Source organism: Aquarana catesbeiana, linkage group LG03 (genome assembly GCF_042186555.1).
Source record: "Aquarana catesbeiana isolate 2022-GZ linkage group LG03, ASM4218655v1, whole genome shotgun sequence".
NCBI classification, from domain to species: Eukaryota; Metazoa; Chordata; class Amphibia; order Anura; family Ranidae; genus Aquarana; species Aquarana catesbeiana.
In genome coordinates, this window is record NC_133326.1 from 653,271,415 (window position 1) to 653,293,960 (window position 22,546).

General features: G+C 46.2%; 2 protein-coding genes across 5 annotated transcripts in view; one reads left to right on the top strand and one right to left on the bottom strand.

The window, feature by feature from the left end:
• The window catches only part of PLPPR2 (phospholipid phosphatase related 2), a 32,819-nt gene extending 31,225 nt beyond the window's left edge, over positions 1–1,594 (bottom strand). The window contains exon 1 of one of the 2 annotated variants that reach the window (XM_073622691.1): positions 1,419–1,594. Coding sequence is in view for 1 of the 2 variants with exons in the window: in XM_073622690.1 (XP_073478791.1) it covers positions 986–995 (10 nt within the window). In the remaining variant the exon portion in view is untranslated. Of the gene's footprint in view, positions 1–985; positions 1,398–1,418 lie in introns of those variants that run through there. The other variant, XM_073622690.1, reaches the window with a different exon arrangement.
• Positions 1,105–20,770, top strand: TMEM205 (transmembrane protein 205). Of its 3 annotated transcripts, none has more exons than XM_073622693.1 (4): positions 1,105–1,157; positions 14,381–14,481; positions 14,590–14,753; positions 20,146–20,770. In XM_073622693.1, the coding sequence occupies exons 1-4, from the start codon at positions 1,120–1,122 to the stop codon at positions 20,446–20,448; spliced, it is 606 nt and encodes a 201-aa protein (XP_073478794.1). In that variant the 5' UTR covers positions 1,105–1,119; the 3' UTR covers positions 20,449–20,770. The 3 variants fall into 3 exon arrangements, with proteins under 3 accessions (XP_073478794.1, XP_073478797.1, XP_073478796.1); XM_073622696.1 differs by lacking the exon at positions 1,105–1,157 and adding an exon at positions 8,424–8,520; XM_073622695.1 differs by lacking the exon at positions 1,105–1,157 and adding an exon at positions 9,010–9,062.
• The last annotated feature ends 1,776 nt before the right edge of the window (positions 20,771–22,546 follow it).

Sequence of the window (22,546 nt, forward strand, 5' to 3'; positions counted from 1 at the left end):
AATAAGATATTAAAGGGGTAATAAGACATTCAGAAGGTGGGTTACTGTATTACAGGGGTAATAAGACACTCAGGAGCTGGGTTACTGTAATAAGATATTAAAGGGGTAATAAGATACCCAGGAGATGGGTGGCTGTAATAAGATATTACAGGAGTAATAAGACACTCAGGAGCTGGGTTACTGTAATAAGATATTACAGGGGTAATAAGACACTCAGAAGGTGAGTTACTGTATTACAGGGCTAATAAGACACTCAGGAGCTGGGTTACTGTAATAAGATATTAAAGGGGTAATAAGATACTCAGGAGATGGGTGGCTGTAATAAGATATTACAGGGGTAATAAGACACTCAGGAGCTGGTTTACGTTTACTGTAATAAGATATTACAGGGGTAATAAGACACTCAGGAGCCGGGTTACTGTAATAAGATATTACAGGGGTAATAAGACACTCAGGAGCCGGGTTACTGTAATAAGATATTACAGGGGTAATAAGACACTCAGGAGCTGGTTTACTGTAATAAGATATTACAGGGGTAATAAGACACTCAGGAGCTGGTTTACTGTAATAAGATATTACAGGGGTAATAAGACACTCAGGAGCCGGGTTACTGTAATAAGATATTACAGGGGTAATAAGACACTCAGGAGCCGGGTTACTGTAATAAGATATTACAGGGGTAATAAGACACTCAGGAGCTGGTTTACTGTAATAAGATATTACAGGGGTAATAAGACACTCAGGAGCTGGGTTACTGTAATAACATATTACAGGGGATATAGGATTTGGGGTACTGTAATAAGATATTACAGGGGGTAATAAGACACTCAGGAGCCGAGTTACTGTTGTTGTCATTATAAGAGAAGTGTGATATCATGAAGAATGTGTGGCTTGTGACTCAGTATTGATGCAGTTTTTGTAGGGGTGAGATGGGATTCTCCTTATAATTAGCATACCCTCTTCAGCCCACCATCTTATTACAGACCTGCTGACATGTTCCAGATACTCCCTCCCTATCACGCTCCGGGGTATCAGCTCAGGGGGAGAAGAGACAGCTGGCCGCCATTCCACTTCCCTCCTGGAATAGAGGCTGCGAGGATAACGAGCGGGGAACGAGGGATGGAGAAGAAAAGAGATGAGGGATACGGAGAGGGAAGGTGAAAAAACGAGTGGGGTGGAAAAGCGAGTGAATAAGGGATGGAGAGGAGAGTGATGGGGAATAAATTATAGATGGCTAATGGATGATATCTGGGGCTAGGATGAAATAAGGGAATAGAAGAAAAAAGAATGGAGGTGATAGAGATGGAGGGGGACAATGGGCAGGATACAGTGATGGAGGGAAGAAGAGGAGGGGTGTAACAGCTGTAGGGGATTCATTAGTAAGCTGACGGCATATGTTTTGTGATCCTAACACCCACCTCTCTGTACCTGAGTGCAGCTATCCGATCAGCGCCCCCTAATGTTTCATTAGGGAACAAGTCAAAAAGTTAACAGTGCAAAATTATTGATTATTGTATTGCAACCTGGTATTAAATAGGACAGTTTATTGCCTTTTCATTTATATGTGAGCATTATTATTATTGTACATGAAAGAAGCTGTACTTGTTCATGGAAATACAGGATCTGCTTCCTGCTCAATAGTTCTACAAAGTGGTCATACTTTACTACTTCACTACCTTGTTTCCAGTCTGCCATATTTAAAGTGAACCTGTATAGAGTATAATATGTATTCTGCCATTGATGACCTGCTTCTGAAAATGCCAGTTGCGTGGCAGCCTGCTTGGAACACCAGACTGACACTCGCCCATCAAGGTGTTTTGATATTTGCATAACTCCAGAAGCAATTGAGTACTGTCCGTGATACTTTTTTTATTCGCACTAACATACAATTTTTCAGAACAAGCTTATGACTTTTTTTTTTTTTTTTATTGCATTTTAGTGTAAATATGAGATCTGAGGTCTTTTTGACCCCAGATCTCATATTTAAGAGGTCCTGTCATGTTTTTTTCTATTACAAGGGATGTTTACATTCCTTGTAATAGGAATAAAAGTGACACATTTTTTTTAAAAACAGTGTAAAAATAAATAAAATAATGTAAAATAAATAATAAAAATAAACATTTTTTTTTTTAAAACCCCCCTGTCCCGACGAGCTCGCGAACGCATACGCGAGTAGCGCCCGCATATGAAAACGGTGGTCAAACCACACATGTGAGGTATCGCCGCGACCGGTAGAGCGAGAGCAATAATTCTAGCCCTAGACCTCCTCTGTAACGCAAAACATGCAACCTGTAGAATTTTTTAACCGTCGCCTGTGGAGATTTTTGAGGGTAAAAGTTTGACATAATTCCACGAGCGGGCGCAATTTTGAAGCGTGACATGTTGGGTATCAATTTACTTGGCATAACATTATATTTCACAATATAAAAAAATTGGGCTAACTTTACTGTTGTCTTATTTTTTTATTCAAAAAAGTGATTTTTTTCCAAAAAAAGTGCGCTTATAAGACCGCTGCGCAAATATGGTGCAAAAAAAAAAAAAAAACATATTTAATGTTTGGGGGTTCTAAGTAACTTTCTAGCAAAAAAAACAGTTTTAAACATGTAAACACCTAAAATCCAAAACAAGGCTGGTCCTTAAGTGGTTAATGTCTAAACCAGTGGCAACAAAAGGGAGTATATACTGTATAAACGTGATCCTGGACCTCCGCCTAGGGGGCGCGCGTGTATCGCAGGCACGCTGCTTCTTCAGTGATTAGTCACAGCAGAAGGCGATCAGCGGGTGCCGGCCAATGGATGTTCGCCAGCACCTGCCGATCATCGAGAAGACACAAAGAACAGGGAGTTCTGACTATGTAAACAAGGCAGAGCTCCATTTTGACAGGGGGGAAATGATAGGTTTTCTTTCTCTGCAAAGCAAGGAAAGAAAATCCATCACTTCTCTTAGTAAAAGCACCTCACGTAGTACACAAAAACACTGGTTAGGCACACATTTAACCCTTTGATCGCCTTAGATGTTCAACCCCTTCCCGGCCAGTGTCATTAGTACAGTGACAGTGCATATTTTTAGCACTAATCGCTATATTAGTGTCACTGGTTCCCACAAAGTGTCAAAAGAATCAGCTAGTGTCAGATTGTCCACCGCAATATGGCAGTCCTGCTGAAAGTTGCTGATCACCGTCATTACTAGTTTAAAAATAAATAAAGATTCCAGTATATAGCCTATAGTTTGTAGACTATAACTTTTGTGCAAACCAATCAATATACGCTTCTTGGGATTTTTTTTTTTACCAAAAATATATAGCAGAATACATATTAGCCTAAATTTATGAGGGAATTTGATTTTTTTCATTTTTTTATTGGATATGTTTTATAGCAGAAAGTAAAAAATATTGTTTTATTTTTTCAAAATTGTTTTTTTCGGTTTTTTTTATAGCGCAAAAATAAAAACCATAGTGGTGATCAAAAGACCACCAAAAGAAAGCTCTATTTGTGGGAAAAAATGACATCATTTTGTTTTGGGCACAGCGTTGCATGAGCAAAAAATGGCCTGGTCATGAAGGAGGGGGGGGGGGTAAATCTTCTGGAGGTCAAGTGAATGGAATCTCTTTTGCCATAATCCTTCTAGCCAGCTTTTTTTTTTTTTTTTTTTAATATATTTTAGGTTTAAAGCTGAACTCCAAGACTTCAGCCAATCTGTAAAATGCGCTGAAGTATTCTGAGTTAAAGTAGAACTATACTTACCTTCACTTCAGTGCTGCTGTGTCCCGGAGTTCTCCAGAGGCCGCTGTCATCTTCAGATAGATGGCTTCCGGGTACCAATCTCCGGCTGATTTCATTGGCTGCAAGCCAGTCATCTCAGCATTGCCAAAATTGAAGCTCAGTGTACAGCAGCAGACAGGCAGGTAACAAGCTTTAATGAAGAAGAGACATAGAGGTTTATTTACTAAAGCTGGAGAGTGCACAATCAGGCTCACTTCTACATAGAAGCCAATCAGTGTCCAGGTTTTTATGCCAAAGCTTATATGAAAAGGCTGAGGTTAGAAGCTGATTGGTTTCTACGCAGAAGTGAGCCTGATTTTGCACTCTCCAATTTTAGTAAATAAACTCCATAGTTTTTTCTGCATTAAAAATGCCGCCTGTTCCCCACTTTTCTTTTTACTGAAAGTACCACTGTAGGTCCAGCGCCACCTAGTGGACGCATCTCTTTTAGTTATAACTGACAGTTTTATGGAGCTCTATGTGCACAGCTATTGCTAAACTCCCAGAGCTCTGACAGGAGAGACACTGTGCTCTCACACACAGCATTCCTGCCCACCCATAGTCTCTGCTGCCCATTCACAGGAGCCTTTGTATTTTGTCAATGGCTGGAAAGTGCTTTGTAATTGGGCTGGATTAGAGGAGAGGTGGGCGAGGTCCAGTGTCAGAACGCCGGAAGTATAGGAATAGATGCACCACTTCAAGTTCAATCCTATGTACCACTTTATGGACCCATAGACAGGAGTACATACCCCAACTGTTCAAAGATTAAGGGGCAGTTTGAAATGCAGAAACAAATGAGAACGAGGGGCACCGCAATACCTTATCTGGAGTTGTACTTGGCAGGCAGAAGAGCCAATGTGTCTTTAGTGCCGTGGTTCTCAACCACCAGGCCTTGGCCCACTGCGGGACACGGCTTCTCTCCTCCCAGGCCTTCAGCTAACTGCAGATCCCCTAAACTCCCACAGTGCATCCTAGATCCCAAAGTGCCATGCAACCTCCTATAGTGGCCTGTAGTGCTCCTCAACCCTCACAGGGCCCCTGTAGCGTCACATATGGCGACCCATCACATTTGGCTACCCGCTGGACTGCGCATGCGCAACGCTGCCATATGCGTTCCAACACTGTGGCGATCTGCGCTTGCGCAGAATTTTGTGGCCACACCCCTGAGTCCAGGTTCAAGCCCCACCATCCAAGTGCACATAGAGTTAGATTATAATTATGCCGAGCGAAGCGAGGGCCGTGCCCAAAGCGTTGCGAGCGAAGCGAGCCTGCGAGGGGCCCTGTGACAAAGTGGTCTTACAACAGTGTTGGATCGCATATGGCGGCGTCGCAAATGCGCACTCCAGCGGGTAGCAAAATGTGATGGGTAGCCCAAATGTGACGTGACGCCCCCATGCCCCCTAAGAGCCCTCAGTCCTCACAGTGCCTACTAACCCCTAACAGCTCAAACAGAGCCCCCAGTCCCATATAATATCCCCTACAGAGTCCCAGAATGTGCCCAGCCCCCAAAGTGCCCTCCAATCTCCCACATTGCCCCTGAAAAATGGCCAGCCTCCTGGAGAGACCCCCAGCCCCCTTCAGAGACCCAACCCCCACAGCTGCCTGCACTCTCCTCCAGATACCCCTATACAGGGCCGCAAAGTCTGCTGCAGAATCCCCAAACCTCCTTTCAGAACTCCAGAAAGAGTATGGGAATACAAGATATGTATTAAAATGTTATAAGGCTCTGGATGGGGCCTTGGTATCACTGTGGGAGGGATGGGGTTAGGGGATTTTGCAGCAGACTTGGTGGCCCTGTAGGGAATAAGGTTACTGTGGGGGAGCTGGAGACTTTCCAGGAGCACTGTTAAAGACTTCAGGGCCCAAGGTGGTATTTGTAGTCCCAGTCCCCCCCCTTCATGCTGGTATTTGTAGTCCCCCCCTTCATGCTGGTATTTGTAGTCCCACCCTTCATGCTGGTATTTGTAGTCCCCCCCTTCATGATGGTATTTGTAGTCCCCCCTTCATGCTGGTATTTGCAGTCCCCCCCTTCATGCTGGTATTTGTAGTCCCTGTCCCCCCTTCATGCTGGTATTTGTAGTCCCACCCTTCAAGCTCAGTATTTGTAGTCCCAGTCCCACCCTTCATGCTGGTATTTGTAGTCCCACCCTTCATGCTGGTATTTGTAGTCCCCCCCTTCATGCTGGTATTTGTAGTCCCACCCTTCATGATGGTATTTGTAGTCCCCCCTTCATGCTGGTAATTTTAGTCTCCCTCTTCATGCTGGTATTTGTAGTCCCCTCTTCATGCTGGTATTTGTAGTCCCCCTCTTCATGCTGGTATTTGTAGTCCCCCTCTTCATGCTGGTATTTGTAGTCCCCCTCTTCATGCTGGTAATTTTAGTCCCCCCTTCATGCTGGTAATTTTAGTCCCCCTCTTCATGCTGGTATTTGTAGTCCCCCTCTTCATGCTGGTAATTTTAGTCCCCCTTTTCATGCTGGTATTTGTAGTCCCACCCTTCCTGCAGGTATTTGTAGTCCCACCTGTAGCGCTGGTAGATTTGCAATCTACCGCATGTTAGGTAAATTTAGTAAATTGTGCGTTAGGAAGGTTAAGTTCGCCTCTGTTCCAGCTTGGCTGACGTTGTGTGTGTTTCCATACTGACCGGTGGGTGTCGCTGTTACCACTGGTCAGGGTTGGAAAGGCAACGTGTTGAAGCGTATGGATGCTCCTCTGTCCCGGAGACAACTCGGTGGAGGTGGTCCTCCGAGTTGCATTCTGGGAGAGGGTATTTATGGGACAGACGCCATATTTTGGGGTTTTTTTTACAGACACCTGCTGGCCCTCCTGGCCGACAGGTATGCGTTAAGGAGCTACCTCGTGGTCCTCCGTTCGGGAGGCCCACGATCCTACGGCGCAGGGGTGGGTCCAGAGGCTTGTCTGGGGCCTACCACCGTGGCCGAGGAATGGTCCTGAGCTGTCGGTCCTGTGTGATGAAGCTGGACAACCGAGGAGATCCCAGGGGAGGACCCGTCTTGGAGAGATCACGCGGTGTGCTGGTCTGGAGAGGGGCCTGGTGACTCAGTTGGAGGACGTAATACGTATCCAAAAGTAGCTATACAGCATAGTGTTGCCGGTTCGACTTAAAGGTTCAAGCACTGTGACTGACTTTCACTACCGCAAATCCATACATCCTGTGGTAGAGGATCGTACGGATTTTATTCCCAAACAAGTCTGTGGCAGAGACTTTGATTCAAGCTACGTACTGGCTGCTAGACCGGTGAGAGAGGCCTATCCAGACGAGCAAAGAGTGTGTCCCACGAGGGGAGCGCATTTCAAATAGTATTTGAATTCTACCGGGACATTTGTCAAGAGAACCCTACCAGAGAATATTTGAGTTTCCTTTGCAAGTCTCCTTTCCGTCTCTTTCCTGCTATTTCCTAAGTCGTTTGTTTAATAAAGCATTGAAAACGTACTCCAGTGTTGGTGTGTGTGTTGTCCAGCAGTAAACTCAATGGAACCCCTAGACCCGGTGCCGGTGAAACAGAGGGAAGCAAAGTGAAGGTAACAGACCCGCTTAAACCAGCAGCTCCACCGTGAGTTATTGCTACACACCCTTCATGCTGGTATTTGTAGTCCCACCCTTCATGCTGGTATTTGTAGTACCCCCTTCATGCTGGTAATTTTATTCTCCCTCTTCATGCTGGTATTTGTAGTCCCCCTCTTCATGCTGGTATTTGTAGTCCCACCCTTCATGCTGGTATTTGTAGTCCCACCCTTCATGCTGGTATTTGTAGTACCCCCTTCGTGCTGGTAATTTTATTCCCCCTCTTCATGCTGGTATTTGTAGTCCCCCTCTTCATGCTGGTATTTGTAGTCCCACCCTTCATGATGGTATTTGTAGTCCCACCCTTCATGATGATATTTGTAGTCCCACCCTTCATGATGGTATTTGTAGTCCCACCCTTCATGATGATATTTGTAGTCCCACCCTTCACGCTGGTATTTGTAGTCCCACCCTTCATGCTGATATTTGTAGTCCCACCCTTCATGATGATATTTGTAGTCCCGCCCTTCACGCTGGTATTTGTAGTCCCCCCCTTCATGCTGGTATTTGTAGTCCAACCCTTCATGATGATATTTATAGTCCCACCCTTCATGCTGGTATTTGTAGTCCCACCCTTCATGCTGGTATTTGTAGTACCCCCTTCATGCTGGTAATTTTATTCCCCCTCTTCATGCTGGTATTTGTAGTCCCCCTCTTCATGCTGGTAATTTTATTCCCCCTCTTCATGCTGGTATTTGTAGTCCCCCTCTTCATGCTGGTATTTGTAGTCCCACCCTTCATGATGGTATTTGTAGTCCCACCCTTCATGATGATATTTGTAATCTCACTCTTCATGCTGGTATTTGTAGTCCCACCCTCCATGATGGTATTTGTAGTCCCCCCCCCCCCCCCCCTTCATGATGATATTTACAGCTAATGGGCACCACAGGACATGGTCTAGATCAGCTGCCTATCATCATACAGGACTTTGCACCATGTCACAGCTCAGCAAGAAAACTAATATTGACTCAAACAGGCTTCCATCCGCCAGAAACCTCCTAGGGAAGGTAACCAAGCAGTAGAAAGCGCTGCATTGGCCCAAAGTCAGACCGGAGGCGTGGCCTGAATGCTGATTGGAGGGCAGGTGAGTGGGGGGCATTGGCTTTGCCCCTGTACCAGGAAGTCACTGTCAGTAGCTGAGCTGCTCTCTGGCTGTTAGTGTGGAGGAGAAAGGTACAGGGGGCGGGGCATGTGACGTCATGCATTTATACTCATGGCTCGTGTGTGACATTTGTGTTCTGGTGCTTGTAGTTCTACTGATACCCCACTCCCTAATTCACAGGAGCTGTGTCTGTGAATGATATATTTGTACCCACCTGTGTGGGCTCTGGGTGTATACATGGATTGATCACTATTATTTTTATATATATATATATATATATATATAGACTTATTACATAATTGTTTTATTATTAGATTAGTGAGAGTGTGCCATTGGATGAATTTCTTCAATTGTCCTGGGGGTGTGAATGTGTACAGAGGTCAGCAGTGTGGGTGAGGTGAGTAGTGGTGTGCATGGTGCAACACTGTGTGCTACAATACATTGTGTGCAATGAGATTGGGGGCGGGGAGAGGTACGCAGGCGCAGTAGTGGTCAGTGGAGACTTACAAGGATGCAGGGGCGGTCAGTGGGGAGGTGTGCAAATGTAGATCACTGGAGAGGTATATAGGTGCAATCCCTGCAGAGGTACACGGCAGTGGCTGTCAGTGAAGATGTGAGTGGGCACAGTAGTGATCAGCAGAGGGGTACGAGGGCACAGTAGTGATCAGTGGAGAGGTATAGATCAGTGGAGAGGTATATAGGCGCAGTAGCAATTGGGGAAGACGAGTATGCTGTGGTTGTCAGTGAAGTGGGTGCAGTAGCGATCAGTGGAGAGGTACGAGGGCGCAGTAGCGATCAGTGGAGAGGTGTGCAAATATAGATAACTGGAGAGGTACGAGGGTGCGGTAGCGATCAGTGGAGGGGTACGAGGGTGCAGTAGTGATCAGTGGAGAGGTATAGATCAGTGGAGAGGTATATGGGCGCAGTAGCAATTGGGGAAGACGAGTATGCTGTGGTTGTCAGTGAAGTGGGTGCAGTAGCGATCAGTGGAGAGGTACGAGGGCGCAGTAGCGATCAGTGGAGAGGTGTGCAAATATAGATAACTGGAGAGGTACGAGGGTGCGGTAGCGATCAGTGGAGGGGTACGAGGGTGCGGTAGCGATCAGTGGAGGGGTACGAGGGTGCGGTAGCGATCACTGGAGAGGTACGAGGGTGCGGTAGCGATCAGTGGAGAGGTATATGAGTGCAATCACTGGAGAGGTACACAGGTGCAGTAGCGATTGGGGAAGAGGAGTATGCAGTGGCTGTCAGTGAAGTGGGTGCAGTAGCGATCAGCGGAGAGGTACGAGGGCGCAGTAGCGATCAGCGGAGAGGTACGAGGGCGCAGTAGCGATCCGTGGAGAGGTACGAGGGCACAGTAGCGATCAGTGGAGAGGTATATGGGTGCAGGAGCAATTGGGGAAGACGAGTATGCTGTGGGTGTCAGTGAAGTGGGTGCAGTAGCGATCAGTGGAGAGGTACAAGGGCGCAGTAGCGATCAGTGGAGAGGTATGCAAATATAGTTCACTGGAGAAGTACGAGGGCGCAGTAGCGATCCGTGGAGAGGTACGAGGGTGCAGTAGCGATCAGTGGAGAGGTACGAGGGCACAGTAGCGATCAGTGGAGAGGTACGAGGGAGCAGTAGCGATCAGTGGAGAGGTACGAGGGAGCAGTAGCGATCAGTGGAGAGGTACGAGGGAGCAGTAGTGATCAGTGGAGAGGTACGAGGGCGCAGTAGCGATCAGTGGAGAGGTACGAGGGCGTAGTAGCGATCCGTTTGAGAGGTATAGAGAGTGGAGAGGTATATGGGTGCAGTAGCAATTGGGGAAGACGAGTATGCTGTGGGTGTCAGTGAAGTGGGTGCAGTAGCGATCAGTGGAGAGGTACAAGGGCGCAGTAGCGATCAGTGGAGAGGTATGCAAATATAGTTCACTGGAGAAGTACGAGGGCGCAGTAGCGATCCGTGGAGAGGTACGAGGGTGCAGTAGCGATCAGTGGAGAGGTACGAGGGCACAGTAGCGATCAGTGGAGAGGTACGAGGGAGCAGTAGCGATCAGTGGAGAGGTACGAGGGAGCAGTAGCGATCAGTGGAGAGGTACGAGGGAGCAGTAGTGATCAGTGGAGAGGTACGAGGGCGCAGTAGCGATCAGTGGAGAGGTACGAGGGCGTAGTAGCGATCCGTTTGAGAGGTATAGAGAGTGGAGAGGTATATGGGTGCAGTAGCAATTGGGGAAGACGAGTATGCTGTGGGTGTCAGTGAAGTGGGTGCAGTAGCGATCAGTGGAGAGGTACAAGGGCGCAGTAGCGATCAGTGGAGAGGTATGCAAATATAGTTCACTGGAGAAGTACGAGGGCGCAGTAGCGATCCGTGGAGAGGTACGAGGGTGCAGTAGCGATCAGTGGAGAGGTACGAGGGCACAGTAGCGATCAGTGGAGAGGTACGAGGGAGCAGTAGCGATCAGTGGAGAGGTACGAGGGAGCAGTAGCGATCAGTGGAGAGGTACGAGGGAGCAGTAGTGATCAGTGGAGAGGTACGAGGGCGCAGTAGCGATCAGTGGAGAGGTACGAGGGCGTAGTAGCGATCCGTTTGAGAGGTATAGAGAGTGGAGAGGTATATGGGTGCAGTAGCAATTGGGGAAGACAAGTATGCTGTGGGTGTCAGTGAAGTGGGTGCAGTAGCGATCAGTGGAGAGGTACAAGGGCGCAGTAGCGATCAGTGGAGAGGTATGCAAATATAGTTCACTGGAGAAGTACGAGGGCGCAGTAGCGATCCGTGGAGAGGTACGAGGGTGCAGTAGCGATCAGTGGAGAGGTACGAGGGCACAGTAGCGATCAGTGGAGAGGTACGAGGGAGCAGTAGCGATCAGTGGAGAGGTACGAGGGAGCAGTAGCGATCAGTGGAGAGGTACGAGGGAGCAGTAGTGATCAGTGGAGAGGTACGAGGGCGCAGTAGCGATCAGTGGAGAGGTACGAGGGCGTAGTAGCGATCCGTTTGAGAGGTATAGAGAGTGGAGAGGTATATGGGTGCAGTAGCAATTGGGGAAGACAAGTATGCTGTGGCTGTCAGTGAAGTGGATGCAGTAGCGATCAGTGGAGAGGTACGAGGGCACAGTAGCAATTAGTGGAGAGGTGTGCAAATATAGATCACTGGAGAGGTACGAGGGTGTAGTAGCGATCAGTGGAGGGGTACGACAGTTCAGTAGCGATCAGTGGAGAAGTGTGCACATATAGATCACTGGAGAGGTACGAGGGTGCAGTAGCGATCAGTGAAGAGGTATGAGGGTGCAGTAGCGATCAGTGGAGAGGTTAACAGGTGCAGTAGTGGCTGGTGGAGAGGTAGGAAGGTGCAGTAGCAGTTGGGGGGAAGGTAAGCCGGTGCAGTTGCGGTTGGTGGAGAGGTAGGCGCGTGCAGTATTGGTTGGGGGGAAGGTAAGCGGGTGCAGTTGTGGTGGTGGAGAGGTAGGCGGCGCAGTAGCAGTTGGTGGAGAGGTAGGCGGGCGCAGTAGCGATTGGTGGAGAGGTAGGCAGATGCAGTAGCGGTTGGTGGAGAGGCAGGCGGACGCAGTAGCGGTTGGTGGAGAGGTAGGCGGGTGCAATAGCGGTTGGTGGAGAGGGAGGCGGGTGCAATAGCAGTTGGTGTAGAGGGAGGCGGGTGCAGTAGCGGTTGGTGGAGAGGGAGGCGGGTGCAGTAGCGATTGGTGGAGAGGGAGTTGGGTGCAGTAGCGGTTGGTGGAGAGGGAGGCGGGTGCAGTAGCCGTTGGTGGAGAGGGAGGTGGGTGCAGTAACCATTGGTGGAGAGGGAGGCGGGTGCAGTAGCCATTGTGGAGAGGGAGGCGGGTGCAGTAGCCGTTGTGGAGAGGGAGGCGGGTGCAGTAGCCGTTGTGGAGAGGGAGGCGGGTGCAGTAGCCGTTGTGGAGAGGGAGGCGGGTGCAGTAGCCGTTGTGGAGAGGGAGGCGGGTGCAGTAGCCGTTGTGGAGAGGGAGGCGGGTGCAGTAGCCGTTGGTGGAGAGGGAGGCGGGTGCAGTAGCCGTTGTGGAGAGGGAGGCGGGTGCAGTAGTGGTTGGTGGAGAGGGAGGCGGGTGCAGTAGCGGTTGGTGGAGAGGGAGGCGGGTGCAGTAGCGGTTGGTGGAGAGGGAGGCGGGTGCAGTAGCGGTTGGTGGAGAGGGAGGCGGGTGCAGTAGCGGTTGGTGGAGAGGGAGGCGGGTGCAGTAGCGGTTGGTGGAGAGGGAGGCGGGTGCAGTAGCGGTTGGTGGATAGGTAGGCGGGCGCAGTAGCGATTGGTGGAGAGGTAGGCAGATGCAGTAGCGGTTGGTGGAGAGACAGGCGGACGCAGTAGCGGTTGGTGGAGAGGTAGGCGGGTGCAATAGCGGTTGGTGGAGAGGGAGGCGGGTGCAGTAGCCATTGGTGGAGAGGGAGGTGGGTGCAGTAGCCGTTGGTGGAGAGGGAGGCGGGTGCAGTAGCCGTTGTGGAGAGGGAGGCGGGTCCAGTAGCCGTTGTGGAGAGGGAGGCGGGTGCAGTAGCCATTGGTGGAGAGGGAGGCGGGTGCAGTAGCCGTTGGTGGAGAGGGAGGCGGGTGCAGTAGCCGTTGGTGGAGAGGGAGGCGGGTGCAGTAGCGGTTGGTGGAGAGGGAGGCGGGTGCAGTAGCGGTTGGTGGAGAGAGAGGCGGGTGCAATAGCGGTTGGTGGAGCAGGAGGCGGGTGCAGTAGCGGTTGGTGGAGAGGGAGGCGAGTGCAGTAGCAGTTGGTGGAGTGGGAGGCGGGTGCAGTAGTAGAAAGGTCCACAGGTGCAGTAGTGATCAGTAGAATGGTTTTGATTTACTATACTTAGAGGTAATGCATAACTAATGCAGCATCATGGATTTCTGTGCACCACTCCTCGGGTTCAAAAACTTAAACAAGGTCTCTGACCTGCTGATTGTTGTAGATGCAGAACTTTTCTCCTGTGTTCTGCACCCTTTGGGTTACAGAACAGTGACAAGATGACTCTGGGATCCCAGAACAATGTCACGCTGTCAACTCGGGCCCTAGAACAAGGGTGCAATGACATTTGGGATCACAGAACTAAAGTACACTGATGCTTGGGGTCCCAGGACCAAGACATAATCCCACTTTGCTGATTTGCACTCCATATTCTTTACCATTCTATTATATTTTGCAATAGTCCATAGCCAATACAAAATTCACATTACTAGACTGCTGAATAGAACAGCACCACAAACGTCTGTGTGTTTGTTAACTGCTCTGTTCTTATCTGTTGATAAGGGCTTCTATATAATGATGCAGCAATATCTGACAGTGATCCCCGAGTGATAATACCATATTCTAAAACAGGAGCTGGGTTACTGTAATAAGATATTACAGGGGTAATAAGAAACTCAGGAGCTGGGTTACTGTAATAAGATATTACAGGGGTAATAAGACACTCAGGAGCTGGGTTACTGTAATTAAGATATTACAGGGGTAATAAGACACTCAGGAGCCAGGTTACTATAATAAGATATTACAGGGGTAATAAGACACTCAGGAGCTGGGTTACTATAATAAGATATTACAGGGGTAATAAGACACTCAGGAGCCGGGTTACTGTAATAAGATATTACAGGGGTAATAAGACACTCAGGAGCTGGGTTACTGTAATAAGATATTACAGGGGTAATAAGACACTCAGGAGCTGGGTTACTGTAATTAAGATATTACAGGGGTAATAAGACACTCAGGAGCCAGGTTACTATAATAAGATATTACAGGGGTAATAAGACACTCAGGAGCTGGGTTACTATAATAAGATATTACAGGGGTAATAAGACACTCAGGAGCCGGGTTACTGTAATAAGATATTACAGGGGTAATAAGACACTCAGGAGCTGGGTTACTGTAATAAGATATTACAGGGGTAATAAGACACTCAGGAGCCGGGTACTGTAATAATCAGAATGTGATTGTGTTTCCTCAGGATGGTGACAGAGGGAGAGCCGGGAAGCCTGGTGAAGGTGATCTATCTTCTGGTGCTTTCGGCATCATGGGGTATGCAGTTCTGGACAACTTTTGTAGCAGGTGAGACTCTCCTACTGTCTTTTGTTTATTTTTTTTGCTCCCAATATCTCTCTTTCTGTTTTATGCCCTTCTCAGTATAGGATCTGATACACGTTTTGTCTCTTGCAGGGTTTGTGTTGATCAGAGGGGTGGCCCGGCACACATTTGGACTGGTACAGAGTAAGCTGTTCCCATTTTATAACCACCTGGTCATGTGTTTTTCCTTTCTGAATCTGGCTGTGTACGCCATGTACCATCCCCGGGAACTGCTGTCACCCAGTGAGAGCGTTCAGGTGAGATTTGTATCTATCCTTTACTTGTCTCATTCATCAATGTAACCCACACTTCTCTTCTGTCTTGTGCATCTCAACATCCTAAACAGTCAGTCCTGGTGTTTTGTTTTTGCATGGATCCTTGAGATTTTAAACTGAACTCCAGCCAAACCCATTATATTTTCCCATACATCTCACCCCCATACATTGCTTGGCCCCACAAACATTTTATTTTACCTGTTTTTATTAGAAAGATATGCTTGTCTTTTGACCTTTTGACATCATTGTAAGGCTTGCAAATCTTCATACTTCAGCAGAGGCCAGTAGGAGGGGTTAAGGTTGTTACTGTTTGTGGTTTATGGGTGTTGACAGGGGATCAGAGAACTTCCCAGTCATTGCTGATGATGTCAACACTTCTAGGGCCATTGAGGGGACCGGTCACCCTGCCTTACATAGAGCAAGCAAAGAAGTCTGGTCCCCTAAACAGGAAATGATGAAGAAATAGCTACTGAATGGTGACTTTGGGAGAGGATACCACAAAAATGCATAATAAAATCCTTTATGTGAGGACACAGGGTAACAAGATAAAAAACATACCTGCAGAAAACCATTTTTACCTAAGGCTGGGTTCACACAGTTCCGGGGCGGCTGCGGTCCAAATTGCAGAAGGGTCCTGTGCGCCTTTGGGTCCGTTTCAGGTGTGAATTCAGGCAAAAATTCGGACCTGATTTGCACCTGAAACGGTGAACAGGGACGCACCGGACCCCCTGCTGTGACTCGTGGCCTCAACAAGTGTGAACCCAGCCTTAAGATGATTTTTAAACACCCCCCCCCCCCCCCCCATTAACCACTTAAAGACCAAGCCTCTTTCTGAGATTTGTTGTTCAAAGTTAAAAAACTTTTTTTTTTTGCTAGAAAATTACTCAGAACCCCCAAACATTGGGGGTTCTAACACCTCTTTCTAACACCCAAGAGAATAAAATGGCGGTCGTTGCAATACTTTCTGTCACACCGTATTTGTGCAGTGGTCTTGCAAGCGCACTTTTTTTTAATTAAAAAATAAGACAACAGTAAAGGTAGCCCAATTTTTTTTTATATTGTGAAAGATAATGTGATAAAATGATACCCAACATGTCACGCTTCAAAATTGCGCCTGCTCGTGCAATGGCAACAAACTTTTACCCTTAAAAAACTCCATAGGCGACCTTTTAAAAAATTCTACAGGTTGCATGTTTTGAGTTACAGAGGAATTATTGATCTCGCTCTACCAATCGCGGCGATACCTCACATGTGTGGTTTGAACACCATTTTTATATGCGGGCGCTAGTCACATATGCGTTCGCTTCTGCATGCGAGCTAGTCAGGACGGGACGCGTTTAAAAAAAAATTTTTTTTCTTATTTATTTTACCTTTTTTTTTTTTTTTTTTTTTTTTTTTTTTTTTTTTTTTTTACATTTTTACACTGTTTTTTTAAAAAAAAAAATTGTGTCACTTTTATTCCTATTACAAGGAATGTAAACATCCCCTGTAATAGGAAAAAGCATGACAGGACCTCCTTAAATATGAGATTTAGGGTCAAAAAGACTTTAGATCTCATATTTACATTAAAATGCAATAAAAAAAAATTGTAATTTAGAAAAATGGAAAAAAAAAATGGCCCTTTTAAGAGCTATGGGTGGAAGTGACGTTTTGACATTGCTTCTGCCCTGCAGTGATATGATATGCAGTGATATGACGTCGCTTCTGCCCTGCAGTGATATGATATGCAGTGATATGACGTCGCTTCTGCCCTGCAGCAAGGGGACAGATGCGTTCGCCTCCGCCGACGGCTCCAGTAAGCAACGGAGGGCACCGGATCCCGGCCCCTCTCCCGCCGCCGATAAAAGTGATCTTGCGGCGAATCCGTAGCGGACCGCCCACTGAAGAAGAGGATACCGGGGTTATGGCAGCTAGTTGCTGTCATAACAACGATATCCCTCTTCAAAGTACCGACGTATAACATCTGTGTGCTTGAGTTCCTGAATCTGCTCACCTGGTCATTATGAAGAGATCCTACCCTCCCTCCCTGGAAATGGGGGACGATTGTGAACAGCCATATGTGTGCAGGAACACCCAGAACTCCAAGGTGGAAGGGAACAGGTTCAGAAACTGTATATAATGGTTCCTGTGTATAGTTCCTTAAAGCGGAACTAAACTGCATCTGAGCACCACAAATTGAAAACACTATTTAATTCATTTTTAATATTCAAAGCAAATTCCCCCATCCATCCATGTCTCCATGCTTTATTTAGTTGATGGCTCGCTTTGAAGAACATCCCCCTAGCATTTCTAGCTGTGGTAAGGATAAATGATGTGTATACAGTGCCTTGTAAAAGTATTCATACCCCTTGAAATTTTCCACATTTTGTCATGTTACAACCAAAAACAAATGTATTTTATGTGATAGACCAACACAAAGTGGCATATAATTGTGAAGTGGAAGGAAAATGATAAATGGTTTTTAATTTTTTTTTTTTTACAAATAAATATCTGAAAAGTGTGGCGTGTATTTGTATTCAGCCCCCTTTACTCCGATACCCCTAACTAAAATCTAGTGGAACCAATTGTCTTCAGAAGTCACCTAATTAGTAAATGGTCCACCTGTGTATAATTTTATTTCCACATAAATAATACAGCTGTTCTGTGAAGCCCTCAGAGGTTTGTTAGAGAACCTTAATGAACAAACAGCATCATGAAGGCCAAGGAACACACCAGACAGGTCAGGTATAAAGTTGTGGGGAAGTTTAAAGCAGGGTTAGGTTATAAAAAAATATCCCAAGCTTTGAACATCTCACGGAGCACTGTTCAATCTATCATCGGAAAATGGAAAGAGTATGGCACAACTGCAAACCTACCAAGACATGGCCGTCCACCTAAACTGACAGGCCAGGCAAGGAGAACATTAATCAGAGAAGCAGCCAAGAGATCCATGGTAACTCTGGAGGAGCTGCAGAGATCCACAGCTCAGGTGGGAGAATCTGTCCACAGGACAACTATTAGACGTGCACTCCACAAATCTGGCCTTTATGGAAGAGTGGCAAGAAGAAAGTCATTGTTGAAAGAAAGCCATAAGAAGTCCTGTTTGCAGGAAGCCATGTGGGGGACACAGCAAACATGTGGAAGAAGGTGCTCAGGTCAGATGAGACCAAAATGTGAACTTTTTGGCCTAAAAGCAAAACGCTATGTGTGGCGGAAAACTAACACTGCACATCACCCTGAACACACCAACATGCTTTTCTTCAGCAGGGACAGGGAAGCACCTCAGAGTTGATGGGAAGATGGATGGAGCCAAATACAGGGCAATCTTAGAAGAAAACCTGTTAGATTCTGCAAAAGACTTGAGACTGGGGCGGAGGTTCACCTTCCAGCGAGACATCGACCCAAAACATCCAGCCAGAGCTACAATGGAATTGTTTAGATCAAAGCATATTCATGTGTTAGAATGGCCCAGTCAAAGTCCAGACCTAAATCCAATTGAGAATCTGTGGCAAGACTTGAAAATTGCTGTTCACAGACGCTCTCCATCCAATCTGACAGAGCTTGAGCTATTTTGCAAAGAAGAAAATGTCACTCTCTAGATGTGCAAAGCTGGTAGAGACATCCCCAAAAAGACTTGCAGCTGTAATTGCAGAGAAAGGTGGTTCTACAAAGTATTGACTCTCTGAATACAAATGTACGCCACACTTTTCACATATTTATTTGTAAAACATATTGAAAACCATTTATCATTTTCCTTCCTCTTCACAATTATGTGCCACTCTGTGTTGGTCTATCACATAAAATCCCAATAAAATACATTTACATTTTTGGTTGTAACATGACAAATGTGGAAAAATGTCAAGGGGTACGAATACTTTTTCAAGACACAGTAGCATTTACTTCCTGGAATCCATCTGCTCTTAGCTCAGGCATGCAGGAGGGTGTGCTTAGCTGAGAAACGTAATGCTCTAAAATAATGGTCTTTAGCAAGGAACTTGCATTCCACATTAATAATTATGCTACCAAAATTAGAGTGTGCTGCACAGCTTGCTTTGTATGTGGCTGCTTGGGTGGAAAGAAGGTAACAAGGGCCCTTTTGCCTACTAATTTAATTGTGTGTTTGTGTAATCTTCTACTTTTGAGGTATTGCAGAGGTCTCCAAACTTTTTAAACAAAGACCCAATTTACTGTTTTTCTAGCTTTAGTGGGGCCGGACTATGGCCAGTGCGAGTAGAAAATGTCCTAGAATCAGTGGGAGTAAATATTGCTGCATCATTGGTTATAAAAGGATGAATAGAGCCCCATTGTTAATTTTAGCAGGAGTAATCTTACCCCATGGTTGGTATCAATGGGAGGAATAGTGCCCCATGGTTGGGATCAATGGCAGGAATAGTACCCCATGGTTGGTATCAATGGGAGGAATAGTACCCCATGGTTGGTATCAATGGGAGGAATAGTGCCCCATGGTTGGTATTAATGGCAGGCATAGTGCCCCATGGTTGGTATCAATGGCAGGAATAGTGCCCCATGGTTGGTATCAATGGCAGGAATAGTGCCCAATGGTTGGTATCAATGGCAGGAATCGTGCCCCATGGTTGGTATCAATGTCAGGAATAGTGCCCCAAGGTTGGTATCAATGGGAGGAATAGTACCCCATGGTTGGTATCAATGGGAGGAATAGTGCCCCATGGTTGGTATCAATGGGAGGAATAGTACCCCATGGTTGGTATCAATGGCAGGAATAGTACCCCATGGTTGGTATCAATGGGAGGAATAGTACCCCATGGTTGGTATCAATGGGAGGAATAGTGCCCCATGGTTGGTATTAATGGCAGGCATAGTGCCCCATGGTTGGTATCAATGGCAGGAATAGTGCCCCATGGTTGGTATCAATGGCAGGAATAGTGCCCCATGGTTGGTATCAATGGGAGGAATGGTGCCCCATGGTTGGTATCAATGGGAGGAATAGTACCCCATGGTTGGTATCAATGGCAGGAATAGTGCCCCATGGTTGGTATCAATGGCAGGAATAGTGCCCCATGGTTGGTATCAATGGCAGGAATAGTGCCCCATGGTTGGTATCAATGGCAGGAATAGTGCCCCATGGTTGGTATCAGTGGGAGGAATAGTGCCCCATGGTTGGTATCAATGGCAGGAATAGTGCCCCATGGTTGGTATCAATGGCAGGAATAGTGCCCCATTGACTATGTCGGTGAAAAGAAATAGTGTCCTATCATTGGTCTTAGCAGGAGAAATAGTGCCCCATCAAACTATACTATACTAAACTATAGATATATCCTTCAATCTTACTGTCTTTTTCTATATCACTTTTGGCCTGGCCTTTCTCAGACTCCCTCTCTTACCTTCTTTTTTTTTTTTTTACTTCCCCTAACAGATTGCCCTCTTCTTTACATCACTGATCGTGTCTGCACTGAACGCCCGCTGGTTTTCGCCCTCGACATCCAAGGTCATGTTCAAGATGCATGCCATTGAGCGGGAGCACAACCTGGGTCAAGGGATAGGGTTGAGTGCCAATAAAGAAGGCTACAAGCTCCTGCAGGAGAAGGATCCCAAATACCAGGCTCTGCGGAAATCTTTCCTGCGCTACCATGGCATTTCCTCTCTCTGTAACCTGGTGTCCTTGTTGTGTAATGGAGCCAATCTTGTGTTCACTGCCCTCCTGATGCCCACTTTGTAGAGCATCCCTGGAAGGGGTGTCTGCATTTTTACAGGAAAGGATTATTCCACACATGACAAGCATTTTATTTATGGGTAGATGCTGGTTGGATCACAAATGGATAGAAGGAGGATGAGTTAGTACTTCTGTCTTCTTTTTATTGGTTCTTGTATCTCTATATGGACGAGTTTTCCTCTCTTCCTGCACATTGGAGGGTGTCACACAGAACAGGAAGTGAAAGTTGTACTACTTCCTTTCTATTTGATGAGTGTCATACAAAACACAAAGGGGTTGATTTACTAAAATTAGAGAGTGCAAAGTCTGGTGCAGCTCTGCATAGAAACCAATCAGCTTCCAGGTTTTCTGTCAAAAGCTTACCGTAATTGAACAAGCTGAAGTTAAAGTGTTACTAAACCCACAACAGTAAAATCTGTCTGTATATGCAGAATAGCATGTTTGTTCTACTCACTGTGGAACTTAAGGGGTTAATCCTCTGTATTGTGTAAAAAGGCTCTTTGATCCTGTATGCACAGATCCTCCCCCTCCTGCAGGGTCTCTCTTGGCAAAGCCAGGTAAGACAGGGGAGTAAGGCTGCACATGCTCAGTTTGGTCTCTGTTGCTGGAGAGAACATTTCCTTGTTGATCAGAGCTAGCCAGGTCACATGATATTGACATCACACATGTGGGCGTGTATAAAGATCCTAAATGACAGCCCAGTCCCTCCCTCCTCCTCCATGCCCAGTAACTAAAAAGAACACAGTGGGTGGGATGTCACATCTTGATTGATGGATGATCTGCCTCCAATAATAGCACAAGCACACAGGCTATAGTGGAAATCTCCTCCTACCTGAACACTCAGCACTTGGGCAGACCCTGCAGTTTATCACGTGACCGTGGTATACAGATCAAAATTAATTATGGGTGAATGTCTCTGTAGGGTGCCACATCCAAATAGTTAAACCAAAAGAAGAAATATCCCCTAACTGGACTTTAAAGGCACAGAAATTACATGATGAGTAAAAAAAAGTATACATTTTATCAACAGCGTAATTAGTTCATAAGATACAGAATAAAAAAAGGAATGTTAACAATAATGCATATAAATTATGATAGTCACCACAGCGGTTGACAGTATTATCAATGGTTCACCCAACGCATTTCGGAGTTTTCAAAATCTCCTTCGGGGGTACGTGAAAGGGTCAATCATGTGTATGTTTTCTGAAACTGACATATGCATAACATTCCAACAAAGTAAGTTGTTGGAATGTTATGCATATGACAGTTTCAGAAAACATACACATGATTGACCCTCGCGTACGCCCGAAGAAGGAGATTTTGAAAACTCCGAAACGCGTTGGGTGAACCTTTGATAATACTGTCAATCGCTGTGGTGACTGTCATAATTTATATGCATTATTGTTAGCATTCCACCCCTCCTTTTTTTTTATTCTGTATCTTATGAACTAATTACACTATTGATAAAATGTATTGTTTTTTTACTCATCATGTAATTCCTGTGCCCTTCAAGTCCAGTTAGGGGATATTTCTTCTTTTGGTGGTATACAGATCAGCCAAAAAAGGTATATAGTGGCAGTATTTTAATGTAAAAAGAAGATTTATAAGCTGTGGGCACTGGGGGGGGGGGGGGGGGGGAGGGATGAACTATTTTCATATTACTGGGTTTAATAACACTTTAAAAGCTGATTGGCTATCATGCACAGCTGCACCATATTTTACACTCTCCAGTTTTAGTAAATCTACCCCAAAGTGAAGGAAACTCTCCCTACTTCTGTTCTATATAATGTGTGTCAGACAGAACAGGAAGTGAGGAAAAATGTCTTTGCTTCCGTTTTTATTTGATGGTTGTCAGACAGAACAGAAACAAGGCAAAATCTACCCAATGGGGACATAGGAGGATTGAGGAACGTTTAGAGGCTCTATGAGAATTGTATTCCTGTCTTCTTTCACCTCCTGTCTAGGTGACGCTCAAAGTGGAGTCACACAGAACAGGAAGAGAAGAGAATTCCCTTCTGTGGGGACACAAACCACATATACAATCTACAGTCAGAATATCTAAAACATCCAACTTTGTATACAAAACATTACCAAAAAAAAAGTT